This window comes from Carcharhinus amblyrhynchos, chromosome 22, assembly GCF_965287045.1.
Source record: "Carcharhinus amblyrhynchos chromosome 22, sCarAmb.v2.hapA, whole genome shotgun sequence".
Taxonomy (NCBI): Eukaryota; Metazoa; Chordata; class Chondrichthyes; order Carcharhiniformes; family Carcharhinidae; genus Carcharhinus; species Carcharhinus amblyrhynchos.
In genome coordinates this window covers 39,505,821-39,523,150 of record NC_137345.1, presented here as the reverse complement: position 1 = coordinate 39,523,150, position 17,330 = coordinate 39,505,821, and the positions used below count along the sequence as shown (strand labels likewise).

The 17,330-nt window shown below is 39.5% G+C and overlaps 1 protein-coding gene across 1 annotated transcript in view; it reads right to left on the bottom strand.

The window, feature by feature from the left end:
- Positions 1-17,330, bottom strand: part of LOC145357079 (AT-rich interactive domain-containing protein 2-like) — a 209,627-nt gene that overhangs the window by 60,549 nt on the left and 131,748 nt on the right. Inside the window, exons 7-8 of the mRNA XM_080210173.1 lie at positions 2,970-3,039; positions 515-762 (exon numbers count right to left, since the gene is read on the bottom strand). Of these exons, the coding sequence (XP_080066299.1) occupies positions 515-762; positions 2,970-3,039 (318 nt within the window). The remainder of the gene's footprint in view (positions 1-514; positions 763-2,969; positions 3,040-17,330) is intronic.

Sequence of the window (17,330 nt, the reverse complement as noted above, 5' to 3'; positions counted from 1 at the left end):
TCTCTCTCTCTGAAAGCTTCAAGACTGTTGGCCAATCACAGCAAGTACATTTATGGTTGGTAACTGTATTTACAATAGTATTTAAATCTGTAATATGAATGTTTCTTATTTGGAACTGGAACAGTGATGTTAGAAATTAAAGTTGTTTCCTTTTCATTTTCAAATTTTGTTCAATTGTTAAAAGTTAAGCTGCTTCATTTGTTAGAGTTACATTTAAACTGTTCTATTAAATAAAACTGTGTTTTATTATAAAAATCCCAAATTTTTCAGTGGAATCCTTCCTCAAAGGAATTAACCTTTCTTCACATTTATACCAAAATAGAAAAGTGGTTGGGATCTAGTCTGGAATTTTAATGCATAATTTGAGGTTCTGGTCCAGGACCATAGCACTTACCAAAATCTTTGCATTTTATACAGTAAGGGATGTCTACATTTTTCAATTCCAAGATAGTCAGCACTGAATAGTTTGATTCACTAATGGAATGAGAAAAAACACTGAATTCATTTATCTTACCTCTGCCATTACATTCCCCAGTGTGTCCAGTCCCATTTGCTTAAGTGAGACGTGCTTATTGTGAGCACATAACAGCAAAAACCGCAGGCACGTTCGGTTAGCTAGCAGCTTGGCATTCCCTTCTTCCATGGACAGATTGTGGATAATAACAGCTATCTGCAGCACCCTTTGCCCTTCCAGGTCATTAATGCCCAATTTCTGTGGAGGGTGGAACAACAGAGAGTCCCATCGATCATCGCTAGCAGCTTCTAGGATTGAGGGGCAAAGATTGAAATGAAATTATAAACTTCAGTTACTGCAGCACATGAGTGGCTGGCTATTCATTTTACATGTTCTAATATTTAATTGGCATCTGTTAAATAGCTTAATGAACATAACTGATGAAAATAGCAATAATTCTGGAATAAATAGTTTCATGATAGATCATATAGCTCCATGGTATAGGGAGTGGGACAGCTTAATCTTGGGTTCAGACATAGCTTGGCACAACATCAAGGGCCGAAGAGCTTGTACTGTGCTGTACTGTTCTATGTTCATAACTAAATCATAAAATATTCAAGGCTATTGAAGTGGATTTTTAAACAATCATCTAAAGCTAAAAGCATTAAATGAACCAAGCCAGTAAACTACTTCAGATATGTTTTAGAGAATCAGTTCCAATTTCTTTCTTTGCTGTAAAGGTACATATCTCTATTTTGATCCAAAGCCCAAGAGCTTTGAAAACAGGGAAGGGTCGGGGGACGTGTTTTGGATTGTTGTAGAAAACAATTCGATGGGCATAAAGGACAGAACAGCCTTTAATTTTAAGTTTCTATCATTTGAATTCCACGCCAAATTACAATAAAGAATTCTTTAAACTGACATCTTGATTCCATTCTGACTAAACTTTCATTGTATATTTTTCAATTAATTGTGTTTTTCTTGAAATAATTATCTAATAATGCTACTGTAGAAGGGCTACGGATGTAATTTAATCTAGATTGAGTTAACTGGCATTTGCCACCATTACAGCTGTCATCCACTCTCCAGTCTCAAACAGCTAACACTGCCTGCATGGTCTCATATGTAAATATTTTACTGGAGACAACATCTGGAGAGTATGCATTTCTATTGCATACCAATCTCAATCACAGGGGTCATCAGGTAATGGCCAGGAGCTTTCCAACGAGACAGGAGAAAAGTCAGATAGAGTTGTTCAGATGTCTCCAAGTAGTAGATTTAACATGATTATGGTCCGGAACCTGCTTGTCGTTTCAGGGACAAAATTGTGTGGTATGACAAGTTATTTTTCAAAGAAAGATAAAAGATCTCAGAAGTAGGCTAATTCATCAACTCTGACCTACCACCACTGAGGAACTGAACATGTGCCAGATCCACATGGGGAGCTATTGTGATGGTGCCTTTTGAACTTTTAGGTACATGATTCTGCATAGTTTCTTCTACATTGCTACCAAAAATCCACTCTGCAGGATGAACCGGCACCAATACAATTAACATAGTAAGGAACTGCTTCCAGAAAATGATCTGACAAGACTTCAGTAAGCAATAACTGCCCAAGACTGAATAAAATCAGCCTACAAAAAATGCAATCAAATCCTATGAATTTACTTTTTAATATGCAACAACATTTTTAATAACAAGATCAGAAAGAGTTAAAAAAATTCTATTTCTGATGCTCAATAATATATTAAGTACTCATTTTACTTTCACTGAATAAACTCACTATAATATTGCATGCTAATTAGATGCAAGACTGTCCCTAAAAGTAGCCACATGAAGCTGCTGGCAAGGTATTTAAACATAAAAGCATAAAATGAGTTTTAAATGTCTCAAACCTCATCACTGCCCCTAACAGAAATGGCCACCTAATTTTGTTTATGGAAAGCCAGGATTTTTTTAAAACATGTCATTCTCTCCCAGCAAACTGAGATAGTATATTACACTAACCAATTTATTTATGTGCCATACTATTACAACAGCTGCTGCGATTGAAATCTTCTCATGGAGTCAAAATTCAGTTTTCACATCATTAAAAGTTCTCCATTCCCTTGTTTCCCTTTGACACTCCAGAATTTATTAACAATAGTATAACTGATTTCAAAAATTACTCCAAATCTCCAGAGAATTACTATCCTCTCCACCACCCCACTTCTACTGAAAGCCATTACTACTACAAACAGTTAGAATCATCGCTAGGTCATGAGAGTCTGCATTAGTGACCAGACTGATAAGCTCGTGTTGTTTGAGATCTCTCCTAGGTTTATTATTTTACTGTTGAGCAGCATTTCGCCTTGCAACAGAGCGAGTGACTCAAATTGACAAAATGGTAGGAAAATCTCAATGATGGCCAAGGTGGAAAACTTAAAAGCAACAGCCTTCTGAACAGGGGGACCAGTAGTTGCACAGTTACCTCTGTGCTGGCTCTTGCTGTTGTAGCTCAGAAATTGTGTCTTACCTTTAGATTTTTGACTTTTATCTCCGATAAGTTCCCGTACTTCATGGTCTTCAACTGTCTCTTTCCAAAACTATTAACAATATCAAATGGGTTTTAAACTTTAGAATGTGTACAAAATCAGATTAGACACACAATATTTGAATCATTCACTTTTACAATACAATCCTTATCATTTATTTCCATCATGTTTGATTTGTAATCTTTTCAAGAAAATGTTGAGAAATGCAGCACGTTTCAAATCTGAAATTCAGGCGAATTTCAATCATCCAAAATTCTTTATGAATGTTATATGTAAATAATCTCTTTAATAATAGAAGACCTATTAACATTTATAAGAATTCAGGTTTTCTTATGACTGTCGCAAGGACATTAAATTGTTAAGCATGTGGTCAAACAATACAACCTAAAGATTTGGGAACACTAAGAACAACAACACACTAGGTATGAAATATGCAAAATAAGAATTAATGGAATAGAATTAAACAGATTTGAAAAAGGGCTCAACAAGAAAATAAGAACTCTTACTTTCAATGCACAAACTTAAGTAATTTTAGAACGTCAATAGAATATGTTGTTAGTAGAGCAGCTTGTACGTCCAGAAAAATTATCCTTTGGCTTTACAATGCACTGATCAACAACACTTGGAAGTATTCAGATCTGATCAACGTGTCACAAGAAATATGTTTATGCATTAGGAAGGAACAGAGAATAACAGAAAGAATTATCCAGAGAAGAGAATGAACTACGAAGAGATGTCAGGGAAACTCAGGATCTACAGTTTAAAGAGGAGAAATATGGGAGATGATTAAAGAGGGCCTAAACCAGATACATAAAACAAATTATACTGATACAGTTAAGAATATTATTTCAATATTACTTCAAAAGTGAGCTAGGCCAATAGTGCCAAATGGCAGAAATCTAAATGAAGGAAAACTAAATTCAGAATAAATATGAGGGAGAACTTAAACTCAAGATTGCAATTGCAAAAGTTGCAAGATGATTTCTGAGAATGATCTTTCAGGTAGCAGAAACAAAGACATCAGAAGTGCTCTAAATGTAATTGTACGTTAGGCTGGAAGAGTTTGGAAAGAGGTAGTTGGAATGGATTTTGATATTGTCTTCACATTAAGATTAATGGAAATGGCTTCATACTATTTGCAAAGCATTTGAGAAAAGAGTTTATATTGAATAGCAAGTTAATGAACATTCACTTTTGCAACTTGTCAGTGCTTTGTCTGTATAGGGCTTGGGTGTGACTCCCTTGTCAGAAAGTTGGTGAGACTCGTTGGCTTCCTTCTGCACTGTAGAGATTCTATGATTATATCATTGTAAAATAACACAACATGATTAGCAGTGGGATAACAGGTGGCAGCAAGATTAGGACAGGTATAACTTGGTGAACAGCCTTAGGTCATTGTACATGGTATGAGACGATGTTCTGGCCAAACTACAACAAAGTTGCAGCATTGGAGTTTATTGAAAATGCAGCTTAGTCATTGCGGGGTAAAGCTTTGGAGAGACAGCACCAAGCTAGTGCTCAATTAAAGAGCTGGTAAACAGACAGATCCCTTCTGTCAGTTTGCATAGTCTGTCAGTCCACTGAGTGAATAGCACATCGAGAAGGCCAGCAGTGGTTTACCTTAGTCAGGAAAGGTGAGAGAGCAGATGTGGGCTGGACCAATAGCAAACAAGGTAGAGAATTCTCATCACAACTTAGCTTCAAACTGGCTACGGCAGCACTTATCCCAGGTATTACAGGAGAAGGAAGGAAGGAAGGAAGATCAGAACACCCACAAAATTCCTCCGTTTGAATGGTCTGCAACTGACCTACTATCTAAATTAAAATAGTTTAAAAAGGACAGAGCTATGATTTCTTAATTCAGGTGTGGCTGGCCCAGACAAGCAAACCATAAAACTTAACAATTGACAATGAAGGTCTACACAGGCTGAACACATCAGGATTAACAGAAGAAGATCTAAAGCATCCTCAAAAGATGTGAACTGCATTTGGAGAAGTTCAAAACCAGGTTAAACTTCTGGATTTATCAACTAGACTTCGTGTCATTTTGACAACAGCCTACAAAATCCATAGACCATTGTTGGGAAGGGAAGGGTTTGTACTGCAAATTTTCAAATGCAGAGCCAGCAGACTGAATTGGCAAGTTCATTCACATGGAAGCATTCCAGAAAGATCTGCTAGACAAGCCCAAAGTGTACAGCACTGAACAGCTACTCAGGGTAGACACAAGTATGAAGGAATCTTCATTTCGACAAAACTTACAGATGCCAAGTACAATCCTAATTGTTGATGCACTCATTAGAATACCCAGACTTAGGAAGACACATGGAAGGTCTAGACTTCTGCATGCATCAAGGAAATGACCAGCCTTTCATCAATTCTCAAAGCTATACAGCAGAAAGGACCATTGGCAGTGAACTGCACTGGGGCAAAGGCTAATACAAAGGCTCTACAAAGAGTTGTGCTATGATCTGAACAAACCACATACAATGGGTACCTTCAGGCAGTAAGAATGACCATCCGGTGTCCTGTCAGATACATACACATGAAGTGACTGACAATTCAGAAAATGGTGATGTTTTTGAGGTAATGACAGGCAGGTAAGTGGAACTGAACCATTTTCAGATCAGCCATGATCTTACTGAATGGCGGGGCAGGCTCGAGGGGCTAGATGGCCTACTTCTGCTCCTATTTCTTCTGTTATAAAATTGGCAGTTTAAAGGGAGCTGTAACATGATGTTTGCAGGAAGATGATCCACAATGCAAGTGCAGCATCCACAACAAAACAAACTGAAGGTCAACCTAGACAAAATGGAGAAAGACATTAGGAGAAGACAAGCATACACAGATTAGTGTAGCTCAATCATCTATCATAAAGGAGGATGGGTTATTGAGAATATACCTTGACCCATGATGTTTAAATGTAGTTTTGGAACACTGCCCTCACAAAATACTAACATTAGACAAGTTAAATCTGAGATGTGTAGATACAAAGTTCTTCTGGAAGCTTGATGCCAAGCATGGTTACTGGTCAGTACATATTGTGGAGAAGTCCCAAGAGTTTACTACTTTTCACAACCCACTCAGGCGATACAGTTTACAACAACTTCCTTTCTGGCTGTTACCGAGGATCTTTGTCAAACTCTTATAGACCGCATTGTATGCGCTGACAGCTGTACCACAGATAATATAGCTATTATGGGAAGGACAAAGTAAGAACTCGACCATAATCTGCACTTATTGATACAAGCAACATGTCATGAAGGATAAGTGTCAATTGTCTGAAATGTGACATCAGTGTGCAGCAGGTCAATTTCTTCGGTTCTATATGCTGGTGTACGTCCTAAGCCAAGTAAAATAGAGGATATTAAAGCCATGCCGACACTTCAAGCTAAGGACGATTTGCGATGTTAAGGATTTTTAAATTTCTGATCTCCATGCATTCTCAATTTCATTACTAAGGAAATTGTTGAAAACGGAAGTGCCTTATCTGTAACATACCTCTTTGAAGACTGAAACAGTCGTTATCAGAAGCATTAACATTGCAATTTTATGATCCTTGGGAGACAGCTACCTTGGAAATGGATGTCTCAGAAAGGACTGCGACCTCACATATTACATAAAGGCAAAACTGAATGGATTTGCTTCAAAATCTCTGTGCATAACTCAGTCCAATAACTCCAGCATTGTGTGGAATAGCTTTAGTGTTGGGATTCAGGAATTTCATACCTATTTCGCAAATGATCTGTGGTAGAGACTGACCACAAACCACTGGAGATAATGTTGCGAAAACATCGCTCAGTGCACTGCCAAGACCGCAAAATCTTTGAATAGAGATTCAAAGTTAAAACGGAGGGATTAGGTATAAGCCACGCAACCTGAAGATCACATCGAATACACCTAGAAAATTGTCTAATCCGGTGAAAATAGAAAGTGCACCTTAAATCTATAAGTTGACTCTGTTGATGTTGAACTTGAAGATGTTGTCCAACTCGATCTGGCATATTCTTATTCAACATAAGTGGCAGTAGCTCCAAGAAAAGCGGTGAAAGATTCTGCACTACAGAAACTGTGGAAAACCATAATCAAACGATGGCCTAATTCAATTGAGCATTCCCACAAGCATGAGACATAATTTTGGCCTTACTGGGATGAGTTAGGCATCTCCAGCGAGTCATTTTTAAATGTAGGTAGGTCATCGTACTAGAATCTTTGAAACCTGATATTCTTCAGTAACATCATCAGTCTTACATGGGCATAGGTCAAATGTGAAGACTCAAGAGACAGTCCATTGACGGGGTATGAACAATGATATCAATGTCATCAAGAAGTGTGAGGCATGTCAAAAGCATATGCCAAGTCAGCACAAAGCACCAATGATTCCACATGAAGTTCCTATCCACCCCGGTCCAAAATCGTATACAGACTCTTTCATGTCCATGGCACTAACTTCATGGTCATTGTTGACTACCTTTTCAAGTACTCCATTATTTGACAACTGCACAATATATCAAACAAAACTGCTGCTTACGCTCAAAGTGCTATTTTCAGTTCATTTGGTGTGCCTGGAGAGATTACAGATAATGGTCTGCAATTTTGATACATGAGAGACAGGGCATATGAGAAGTGGAATATTAATCACACTACCCTTTTTCAGCATTACCCTAGATCCATCAGCCTAGCTGAAGGAATGATTCACCCATTGCAATCCATAGTTATCAAATATAGACAAGCCAATCAAGATTTACACATTGCAAATGTTACTTACATCTGAGAGCAGCAAGTTTAAATGCAACTATTCCATTACTGCCAAAACTCATGTTTGGCAGACCAATACATACCAATTTATCTATTCTTACCCAATTTATTCTTTCAGGGACGACAGAGCAACTTTTAAACCTACAAGGAAAGATGGCCAACATTGACCGATAAAAATGCAGGTACAGAATTGCCAAGTTTACAGTTGGGACAACAAATTCATACAGAATTGCACAGAATGTAGCTAGCAACTAGCCAAGGTGATAGGGATTGCTCAGAACCAAGCTCATTTGAAGTCATTACGCACAAAGGCGCAATTGTGAGGCATAATCAAGGACAAATCAAATCCATCCCAGCTCCTCAACCACAATATTGTCCTTCTGCATCTAGGAAGAGATCCAAATGCAACTGAGAGCAACTTCCAAAGAATGACAATCCCAGAGATCAGGGTCAATAATTAAAGAAACCCACAGACAAAGTTACCATCAGACGATCTGAGGATAACAGCACATTACCTTTATGTTTCAAAGACTAGTAAGGAGGAAAAGTATCTTTGATAAGAAAGGAGTATGTTGTAAAATGCCTTTAAGGAATTTTAGCACATCACTAGAACAAAAATGTCAAAATGTTTGTTTCACATTTGCTTTGAGTAGAGCACTCACACAGCTCCAAAGTGTCTTATAATTATATATAACTGTTCTCGTGTGATCAGTCTTAATAAATGAAAGATTTTACTCAATGCCTTATGAGTGTTTGGTGGCTTGTCTCTTCTATAGCAAATAAGCCTGAGGTGTTATACCAGTGTAGTAACAGCATCTAGAAGGTGCACTGTAGCAACTCAACAAGTTTCCTTCAAAGCACCTTTCAAACCTGTGGAGCACCACAACCTGCAAGTTTCCCCCCAAATCACAAACCATCCTGTCTTGGAACTAGATTGTTGCGACAAAATCCTGGAACTTCAGCTACTGTGTGCATGCGGGCACCAACACCCAACTTGTTGCTTAATTTGCAGCCAGTTCCATACAAGTAGATATCTCAAAAGCCACTTTAAAATCTATACCTTATTTTGAACAGCCGTTTCCATTGCATTACTTCATTGCGAAGCCCATACACCAAACAGTCCCTCAAGGCATCCTGTATGAAAAACACTAAATTTGCAGTGCTCAGCCTGGCTCTTCAACGTTGCCACAAATTACATGATGGATTCACCTTCCTTTGCATTTGCTTAGAAAATCAGAAATGCTTTACTTTCATAAGTGGCTTTGGGGCATAATGATTCCTTAGTATTTTGTACAACTCTGCTAGGGGTTTCTCAGGTTGTATGAGGCTTCTTATACCTGTAAATGTTTTACTGCCTATAGTACTTAAGAAAACTGCACAACAGATTGGCACATGTGCAGTAACCCGCACAGCGCGCTCATTTCAGTCTCTCCAGCGGGGATAGGCCTACCCCCTGAAATTTAATGATATTCATGCTTGTGGCTTCTGCACTGGACAATGTGTAGGAGATTCTTCTCTGAACTTCCATGAAAAAAACCAGCGTGAATTACTCCAGTTTTCATGCGAATTTGACACTCAGAAATTTTTGGGAGAATTGTACCCGTGCTGACAGAAATTATCACAGATAAGTTGTACAAGTGACTTTGCTCCTGCTGGCCTGTATTGACCTTTTCTAGTGTTAGAGAAATAGTTGCTTTCTATTGAAAGGGTTTGTTCAGAGCCCGGCAAGGTTGAACAGTAGTGTTTACTGGTAACACGTGACTACATATACACAAGCATACATATTGTGATGATACTGTGCCTTTACTGTGTATTTGAGCCATGTTCTTGTGCAGGATCAGTTGTAGCAGTTTTATGCACCAAGCTGTTGTGTCTATCTGCATTCTGTATTGTTGCTGCAGCAATGTAATTGCTTCTAATGGCTAGAATGTTGGTTTTAATCTGAACTAAAGCTGTTCTGCTGTTTTCCCCTGAGATTTTGCAGAACGAAGCTTGATTGGGATGACTGGCACGGAAGCTGGGCTTACATTGAATATTCAAGCTTAGATGCTGCTTTTGGAGTTGAGAAAGCAGTATCTCTCTCTTGCCCTCTCTGACGTTGGAGACTGGAATCTGCTGGGTGATTATTTTATTTCTTGGGGATTCTGCTGTATGACAGTGGATCTTTCTCTGACAGTTTCTGTTTTGGAAACTGCTATCTGGATCTCTTTCCAGATGTGTTAAAAACCTGAAAATCTAGCATCATGTGAGCATACTTGTTTTTGAGCAGTCCAATTTTGAAGAAAGATGCATGTCTATAGGGTATTGCTTTAAATTGGAACAACAGATATAGCTAGCTGTTAAGGATTATTCTCTGCCATAGCCAAGTATTTTAATTGACAAAAGTTATGCTAATGCTTTTTGTTACATTCAGTGTTCTTAAAATTAAGCTTGGTTTGATAAACGTTTCCTAGTGGTTCACTTGAATCATACAAAGAACAAAGAAAATTACAGCAAAGGTACAGGCTCTTCAACCCTCCAAGTCTGCCTGACTTAACTAAAACACCTTGCCCTTCTGGAGACCATATCCCTCTATTCCCATCCTATTCACGTAGGTGGCAAGATGCCCCTTAAAAGTCACTACCTTATCTGCTTCCACTACCTCCCCCGGCAATGGGTCCAGGCACCCGCCACCTTGTGTAAAAAAACTGCCTTGTTCATCTCTTTTAAAACTTGCCTCTCGCATCTTAAACCTATGCCCCCTAGTAATTGACTCTTCCACCCTGGGAAAAAGCTTCTGACAATCCCTCATGCTCATCAATCTTGTAGACTTCTATCAGGGCACCCCTCAACCTCCATCATTCCAGTGAGAACAAACCAACCTCTCCTCATAGCTAATGCCCTCCATACCAGGCAACATCCTGATAAATCTTTTCTATACCCTCTCCAAAGCCTCCACATCCTCTGATAGTGTGGCTACCAGAATTGAACACTATATTCCAAATGCGGCCTAACTAAGGTTCTATAAAGCTGCAATATGACTTGGCAATTTTTAATCTCAATGCCCTGGCTGATGAAGGCAAGTATGCTGTGTGCCTTCTTGACTACCTTCTCCACCTGCATCGCCACTTACAATGACTTGTGTACCTGTACATCCAGATCCCTTTGCCTATCAATACTCTTAAAGGTTCTGCCATTTATTCTCTATTTCCTATCTGTATTAGAATGCATTACCTCACATTTGTCCGGATTAAATGCCATCTGTCATCTCTCTGCCCACGTCTCCACTGATCTATATCCTACTGTATTCTCTGATGGTCCTCATCGCTATTCGCAAATCCACCAACCTTTGTGTCGTTTGCAAACTTACTAATCAATCCAGTTATATTTTCCTCCAAATCATTTATATGTATCACAAACAGCAAAGGTTAAGAACATAAGAATTAGGAGTAGGAGCAGGTCATCTGGTCCCTCGACCCTACTCAGCTATTCAATAAGATTATGGCTGATCTTTTTGTGGACTCAGCACTACTTACCTGCCCACCCACCATAATTTTTAATTCCTTTACTTTTCAAAAACTCATTTATTCTTGCCTTAAAAACATTCAATGAGATAGCCTTAACAGCTTCACTGGGCAGGGAATTCCAGATTCACAACCCTTTGTGTGAAGAAGTTCCTCTTCAACTCAGTTCTAAATCTGTTGCCCCTTATTTTGAGGCTATGTACCTAGTTCTAGTTTCACCCATCAGTGAAAACAACTTCCCTTCATAATCTTATATACTCCTATAAGATCTCCTCTCATTCTTCTGAATTCCAATAAGTATAGCCCCAGTCTACTCAGTTTCGCCTCATAAACCAACTTTCTCAATTCTGGAATCAACCTAGTGAATCTCCTCCGCACCCCCTCCAGCGCTAGTATATCCTTTCTCAAGTACAGAGACCAAAACTGTACACAGTATTCCAGGTATGGCCTCACCATCATCTGATACAGCTGCCAACATAATCTTGCTGTTTTTAAAATCCATCCCTCTAGCAATGAAGGACAAAATTTTATTTGCCTTCTTAATTACCTGCTGCACCTGCAAACCAACTCCTTGAGATTCCTGCACAAAAACACCCAGGTTCCTTTGCACAAGTGAACACCACTTGTCACAGCCCTCTATTCAGAAATGGACCCTTCCACTGCTTCCCTCTGTCTTCTTTGACTGAGTCAGTTCTGTTTCCACCTTGCCAGCTCACTCTGATCCCATGCGACTTCACCTTCACCACGAGGAACCTTGTCAACCTTACTGAAGTCCATGTAGACAACATCCACTGTCCTCCCCTCATCAATCATTTTTGTCACTTCCTCAAAAAACTCGATCAAGTTCGTGAGACACAACCTCCCTTCACAAAACCATGTTGCCTCTCACTAACATGTCCACTTATTTCCAAGTGGGATTAAATCCTGTCTTGAAGAATCTTCTCCAATAATTTTGCTATCACTGATGTAAGGCTCACTGGCCTGTAATTAGCTCGATTATTCTTGCTACCCTTCTTAAACAAAGGAACAACATTGGCTATTCTCCAATTGTATGGGACCTCCCCTGTAGCCAGTGAGGATACAAAGATTTCTCTCAAGGCTCCAGCAATTTCCTCTCTTGCCTCTCTCAGTATTGTGGGGTATATCCCATCAGGCTCTGGAGACTTGTCTACCTTGATGTTTCTCAAGGACCCCATTATCTCCTTTTTGATTTCAACCTGACTCAAACTATCTACACATCCTTTCCCAGACTTATCATCCACTAAGTCCTTCTCTTTGGTGAATATTGACGCAAAGTACTCATTTGATACTTCAGTGATTTCCTCTGGCTCCACACATAGAATCCCTTCTTTGTCCTTGAGTGGGCCAACCCTCTCTCTGGCTACCCTCTTGCTCTTTATATATGTGAAAAAAGCCTTGGGATTTTCCTTAATCCTGCTGGCCAATGCTTTTTCATGACCCCTTTTAGCTCTTCTTACGCCTTGCTCAAGTTTCTTTCTACTTTGCTTGTATTCCATACTTGCTTCGGTGTTCCCAGACTCCTAGCTTTGACAAATGCTTCCTTTTTCTCTTTGACTAGGCTCACAATATTTCTCGTTATCCAAGATTCCCAAAACTTGCCATACTTATCCTTCATCCTTACAGGTACGTGCTGATCCTGAATTCCTATCAACTTACACTTGAAAGCACCCCGCATGCCAGATGTTGATTCAAACACCTGCCTCCAATCTACATTCTTCAGTTCCTGTCTAATATTGTTGTAATTAGCCTCCCCCCAATTTAGTATCTTAACTTGAGGACTACACTTATCTTTATCCATTAGTACCTTCAAGCTTACTGAATTGTGGTCACTGTTCCCGAACTGTTCCTGTACTGAAGCAACGACTACTCAGCCAGGCTCATGCCCCAATACCAGGTCCAATATAGCCCCTTCCCTAGTTGGACTACATACTGTTTCAGGAAGCCTTCCTGGATGCTCCTTACAAACTCTGCCCCATCCACACCCCTAGTGCTAAGCGAGTCCCAGTCAATATAGGGGAAATTAAAATCTCCCACCACAACAACCCTGTTACTTTTACCCTTGCCAAAATCTACCTACACATCTGTTCCTCAATCTCCCACTGGCAGTTGGGTAAACTCCCAACAATAACACTACACCTTTCCTATTCCTGAGCTCTACCCATATTGCCTCACTGTATGAGCCCTCCGAGGTGTCCTCCCGCAGTACAGCTAAGATATTCACCTTAACCAGTAGTGCAACTCCCCCACCCCTTTTACATTCCCCTCTGTCATGCCTGAAACATCTAATGAAATGTTAAGCTGCCAATCTTGTCCTTTCCTTAACCAAGTCTCTGTAACCGCAACTACATCATAGTTTCTAGTACTAATCCAAGCTCTAAGTTCATCGAAGAATCCTCTCCAATAATTTCTCTACCACTGATGTAAGGCCTGTAATTACCTGGATTATTCTTGCTACCCTTCTTAGATAAAGGAACAACATTGGCTATTCTCCAATCTTCTGGGACCTCCCCTGTAGCCAGTGAAGATACAAAGATTTCTCTGAAGGCCCCAGCAATGTCCTCGCTTGCCTCTCTTAGTATACAGGGGTATACCTCATCAGGCTCTAGGGACTTGTCTTAATGTTTCTCGAGAACCTCAGTACCTCTTACTTTTTGATCTCAACATGACTCAGGCTATCTATACACCCTTTTCCAGGCTCATCATCCACCAAGTCCTTCTCTTTGATGATTACTGACGCAAAGTACTCATTTAATACCTCGACCGATTCCTCTGGCTCCATGCATAGATTCCCTTCTTTGTCCTTGATGGGCCAACCCTCTCCCTGGCTACGCTCTTGCTCTTCATATACGTATAAAAAATATATACCTGGAGTGAAACATCTTAGGCTCACCCTAATGCCAAAATCAAATGCAAAAGTTGAGGTCTAGGCTAACTCCATAAGATACCTTGGCGTTTCTAGTCTACATACAAAGTCTAGCCCAAACTCGGAGCTTAGTCCATGTTGACTCCGACTCAAATTTCTCCATATAACGGTCTCCTCTCTCGCTCTATGTCATACCTTAGATAGTACTGCTCCTCAGTCTACATGAATGCTTGCTATACCAAATACCCTAATACTACAGCTTCTCAGAGTAAACATATTAGATATTTATTCTAACATCTGGCATGTTTACTTTGACACCATTCAGCACTGCATTCAAATACAGTATTTTCTTTCCTACAAAAAATGCTGCCAGTATTAATGACATTAATTTCACGACTTTGCAGAAGGTAGCTTTCCACTACTACATTTTCATTTCAAAGTCACAGCATGTGAAAAGTCGATGATACCTTTGTGATGAGGCCTTTTATTAATAATTATTAACACTCAGAACACTAACAAGTTTAAGGAAATGACAATCACTGAACCAACAACTTTAATTATCATTCTATAAAAGTGCAGAAACATTATTACAGTTAAAAAGTTAATTAAACAGATAATTACTGTAATATTCTTTCAGATACTAAGACAATCTTGCATACCCTGTAATCCCCATTTTTTTAATCCAATTTTTGCTTAAGGTGAGACATGATAGAAGCTATTTAATGGCCAGTTTGAATGTTGTCAGATAAACTTAATAACCACCCTTTTCTTCATCTGATTTTTCCATTCTTGGGACACCCAATTTTCATTCTGGAGGCAGCAGCAAGGTACAATAAACTGGATTTTCATTGGCTAAAATCTAGATTTTTTAAAAGGACAATTGTGCAACAACAGATTGTGCACTTGCCGTTTTAGGTATCACATTTCAACTTTAGCTGCAGCACAGCAAAATGCAGAATCAAATTTCCAGCCTCAAAAACAAGCACATCAGTATGGAATTTCTTCTTGTACTCCAAAATTTTCTATACCAGTCAACTGTGGTCTTTCTAAATAAGATTGCCAATTAGCATTGGAGTTTTGTATTGTGTACTTTCACAGAATCATTATTGCGCAGAAGGTGGTCATTCAACCCATCATGTCTGCACATGCTCTCCAAACAAACATCATGATTTAATGCCATTCTCTTGCCTTCTCCCTGTACCCTTGTTTCTATTCAAATAATGATTTAATAGTCTCTTGAATGCCTTGATTGAACCTTCCTCCATCACACTTCCAGACAGCGCGTTCCAGACCTGAATCACTCACTGTGTGACAGGTTTTTTTTCAACTAGTGACTGCTCAGGGATTGTCCAATACATTTCACGCAGAATTTATAAAGACAACAGAGTATTGCATCTTTTAGTTCTGGGATGGATTAAGTCCCAGACGTGAAAGGCAAGTGACTATTAGCCCTTCATACTAATTATTTTTCCAAAGCTGGCATTAAGGATTGTTTCTATATATTACAGGCACAGTTAATTCATAAAGTTAAAAAGTTTATTAGTCACAAGTAAGGCTTACATTACACTGCAACGAAGTTACTGTGAAATTCTGAAGTATAATTTATTCTAAAGAGGTATATTCTAAAAGTATATAGAATCCTTAGAAGCATTTACATGCTGAGGTATCTAGGTGTACCAGTCTGAAGTTTCCTGAAAATGGCAACACAAGCAGATAAGGTGGTCCAAGAAGGCATATGGCATGTTTGCCTTCATCAGTTGGGGCATAAAGGATAAAAATTGGCAAGTCAAGTTGCAACTGTATAGAATTTAGTTAGGTCATATTTGGAATATTGTGTACAGTTCTAGTCACCACATTACAAGAGGGATGTGGAGACTGGAGAGGGTGTAGAAAAAGGTTTACCAGAATGTTGTCCGGTTTGGGGGATATTAGCTATGAGGAGAGATTGGGTAAACACTCTGTTTTTACTTGAATGTCAGAGACTGAGGGGTGATCTGAAATAAGTGTCATAAAGTCATAGAGGTTTACAGCATGGAAACAGGCCATTTGGTCCAGCTTGCCCATGCTACCCCTTTTTTAAACTCCTAAGCTAGTCCCAATTGCCCATGTTTGGCCCATATCCCTCTATATCCATCTTACCCATGTAACTGACTCAGCTGATGAAGGAGCAGTGCTCCGAAAGCTTGTGATACCAAATAAACCTATTTGGCTTAAACCTGGTGTTGAGATACTTCTTAGAGGTGGCGGCAGAAGCAGATACAATAGAAATTTTACGAGGATCTTGGTTGACACAGGAAATAGAGGGATATGGACCACATAGAGGTGAAAGTTTAGAAAGGTGTTGTGTGTCGGCGCAGGCTTGATGGGCTGAAGGGTGTGTTCCTGTACTGTTCATGAAATAGCAAAGGCACTGGCAAGTTTTAACTCCTCTCTGGCAATAGGAGGGGTAGCAGAGGTCTGGAGGGTAGCCAATATCGTACCATTATTCAACAAGGAAGGATAGGATAAACCAGGAAGCTACATGTCAGACAGACTAACCTCAGTGGTGGGGAAACTATTTGAAGCAATTCTGAAAAAAAAGTCAGAGATTAAGCAAGAACAGTTAAAGGATGGTCATGTCTGGCCAACCTGATTGAATTTTTTGAAGTGGTGACCAAGTGTGTAGATGAGGGTAATGCATTTGGTGCATTCTTCTTGGGCTACAGCAAGGCTTTTGATAAGGTCCCACATGGGAGACTGATAATGAAGGTAAGAACCCATGGGATCCAAGGAAATTTGGCAAATTGGATCCAGAATTGGCTGACAGGCAGGAAGCAGAGGGTTGAGGGGTGCTTTCTGGATGGAAAGAATGTGTCCAGTGGGGTTCTGTAGGGATTAGTGTTGGGGTCCTTGCTGTTTCATTTAGATCTGAACGTAGGAACATTGATCAGTAAGTTTGCAGATGTTAGGAAAATTTATAGGGCGGTAAACAGTGAAGAGGCTAGCCTTAGATTACAGGAAGACTTGGACAGGCTAGTCAGAAAAGCTGATCAATGGCAAATGGAATTCAATTTGGATAAGTGAGTTGATGTGCTTTGGCAGGACAAACAAGACAAGGAATACGTGATGAAAGGCAGGACCCTCGGAAGCACCAGAGATTAGAGACACCTTAGTGAGCATGCACACCGATCCCTTGAAGTAGCAGGACAGGTGGATAA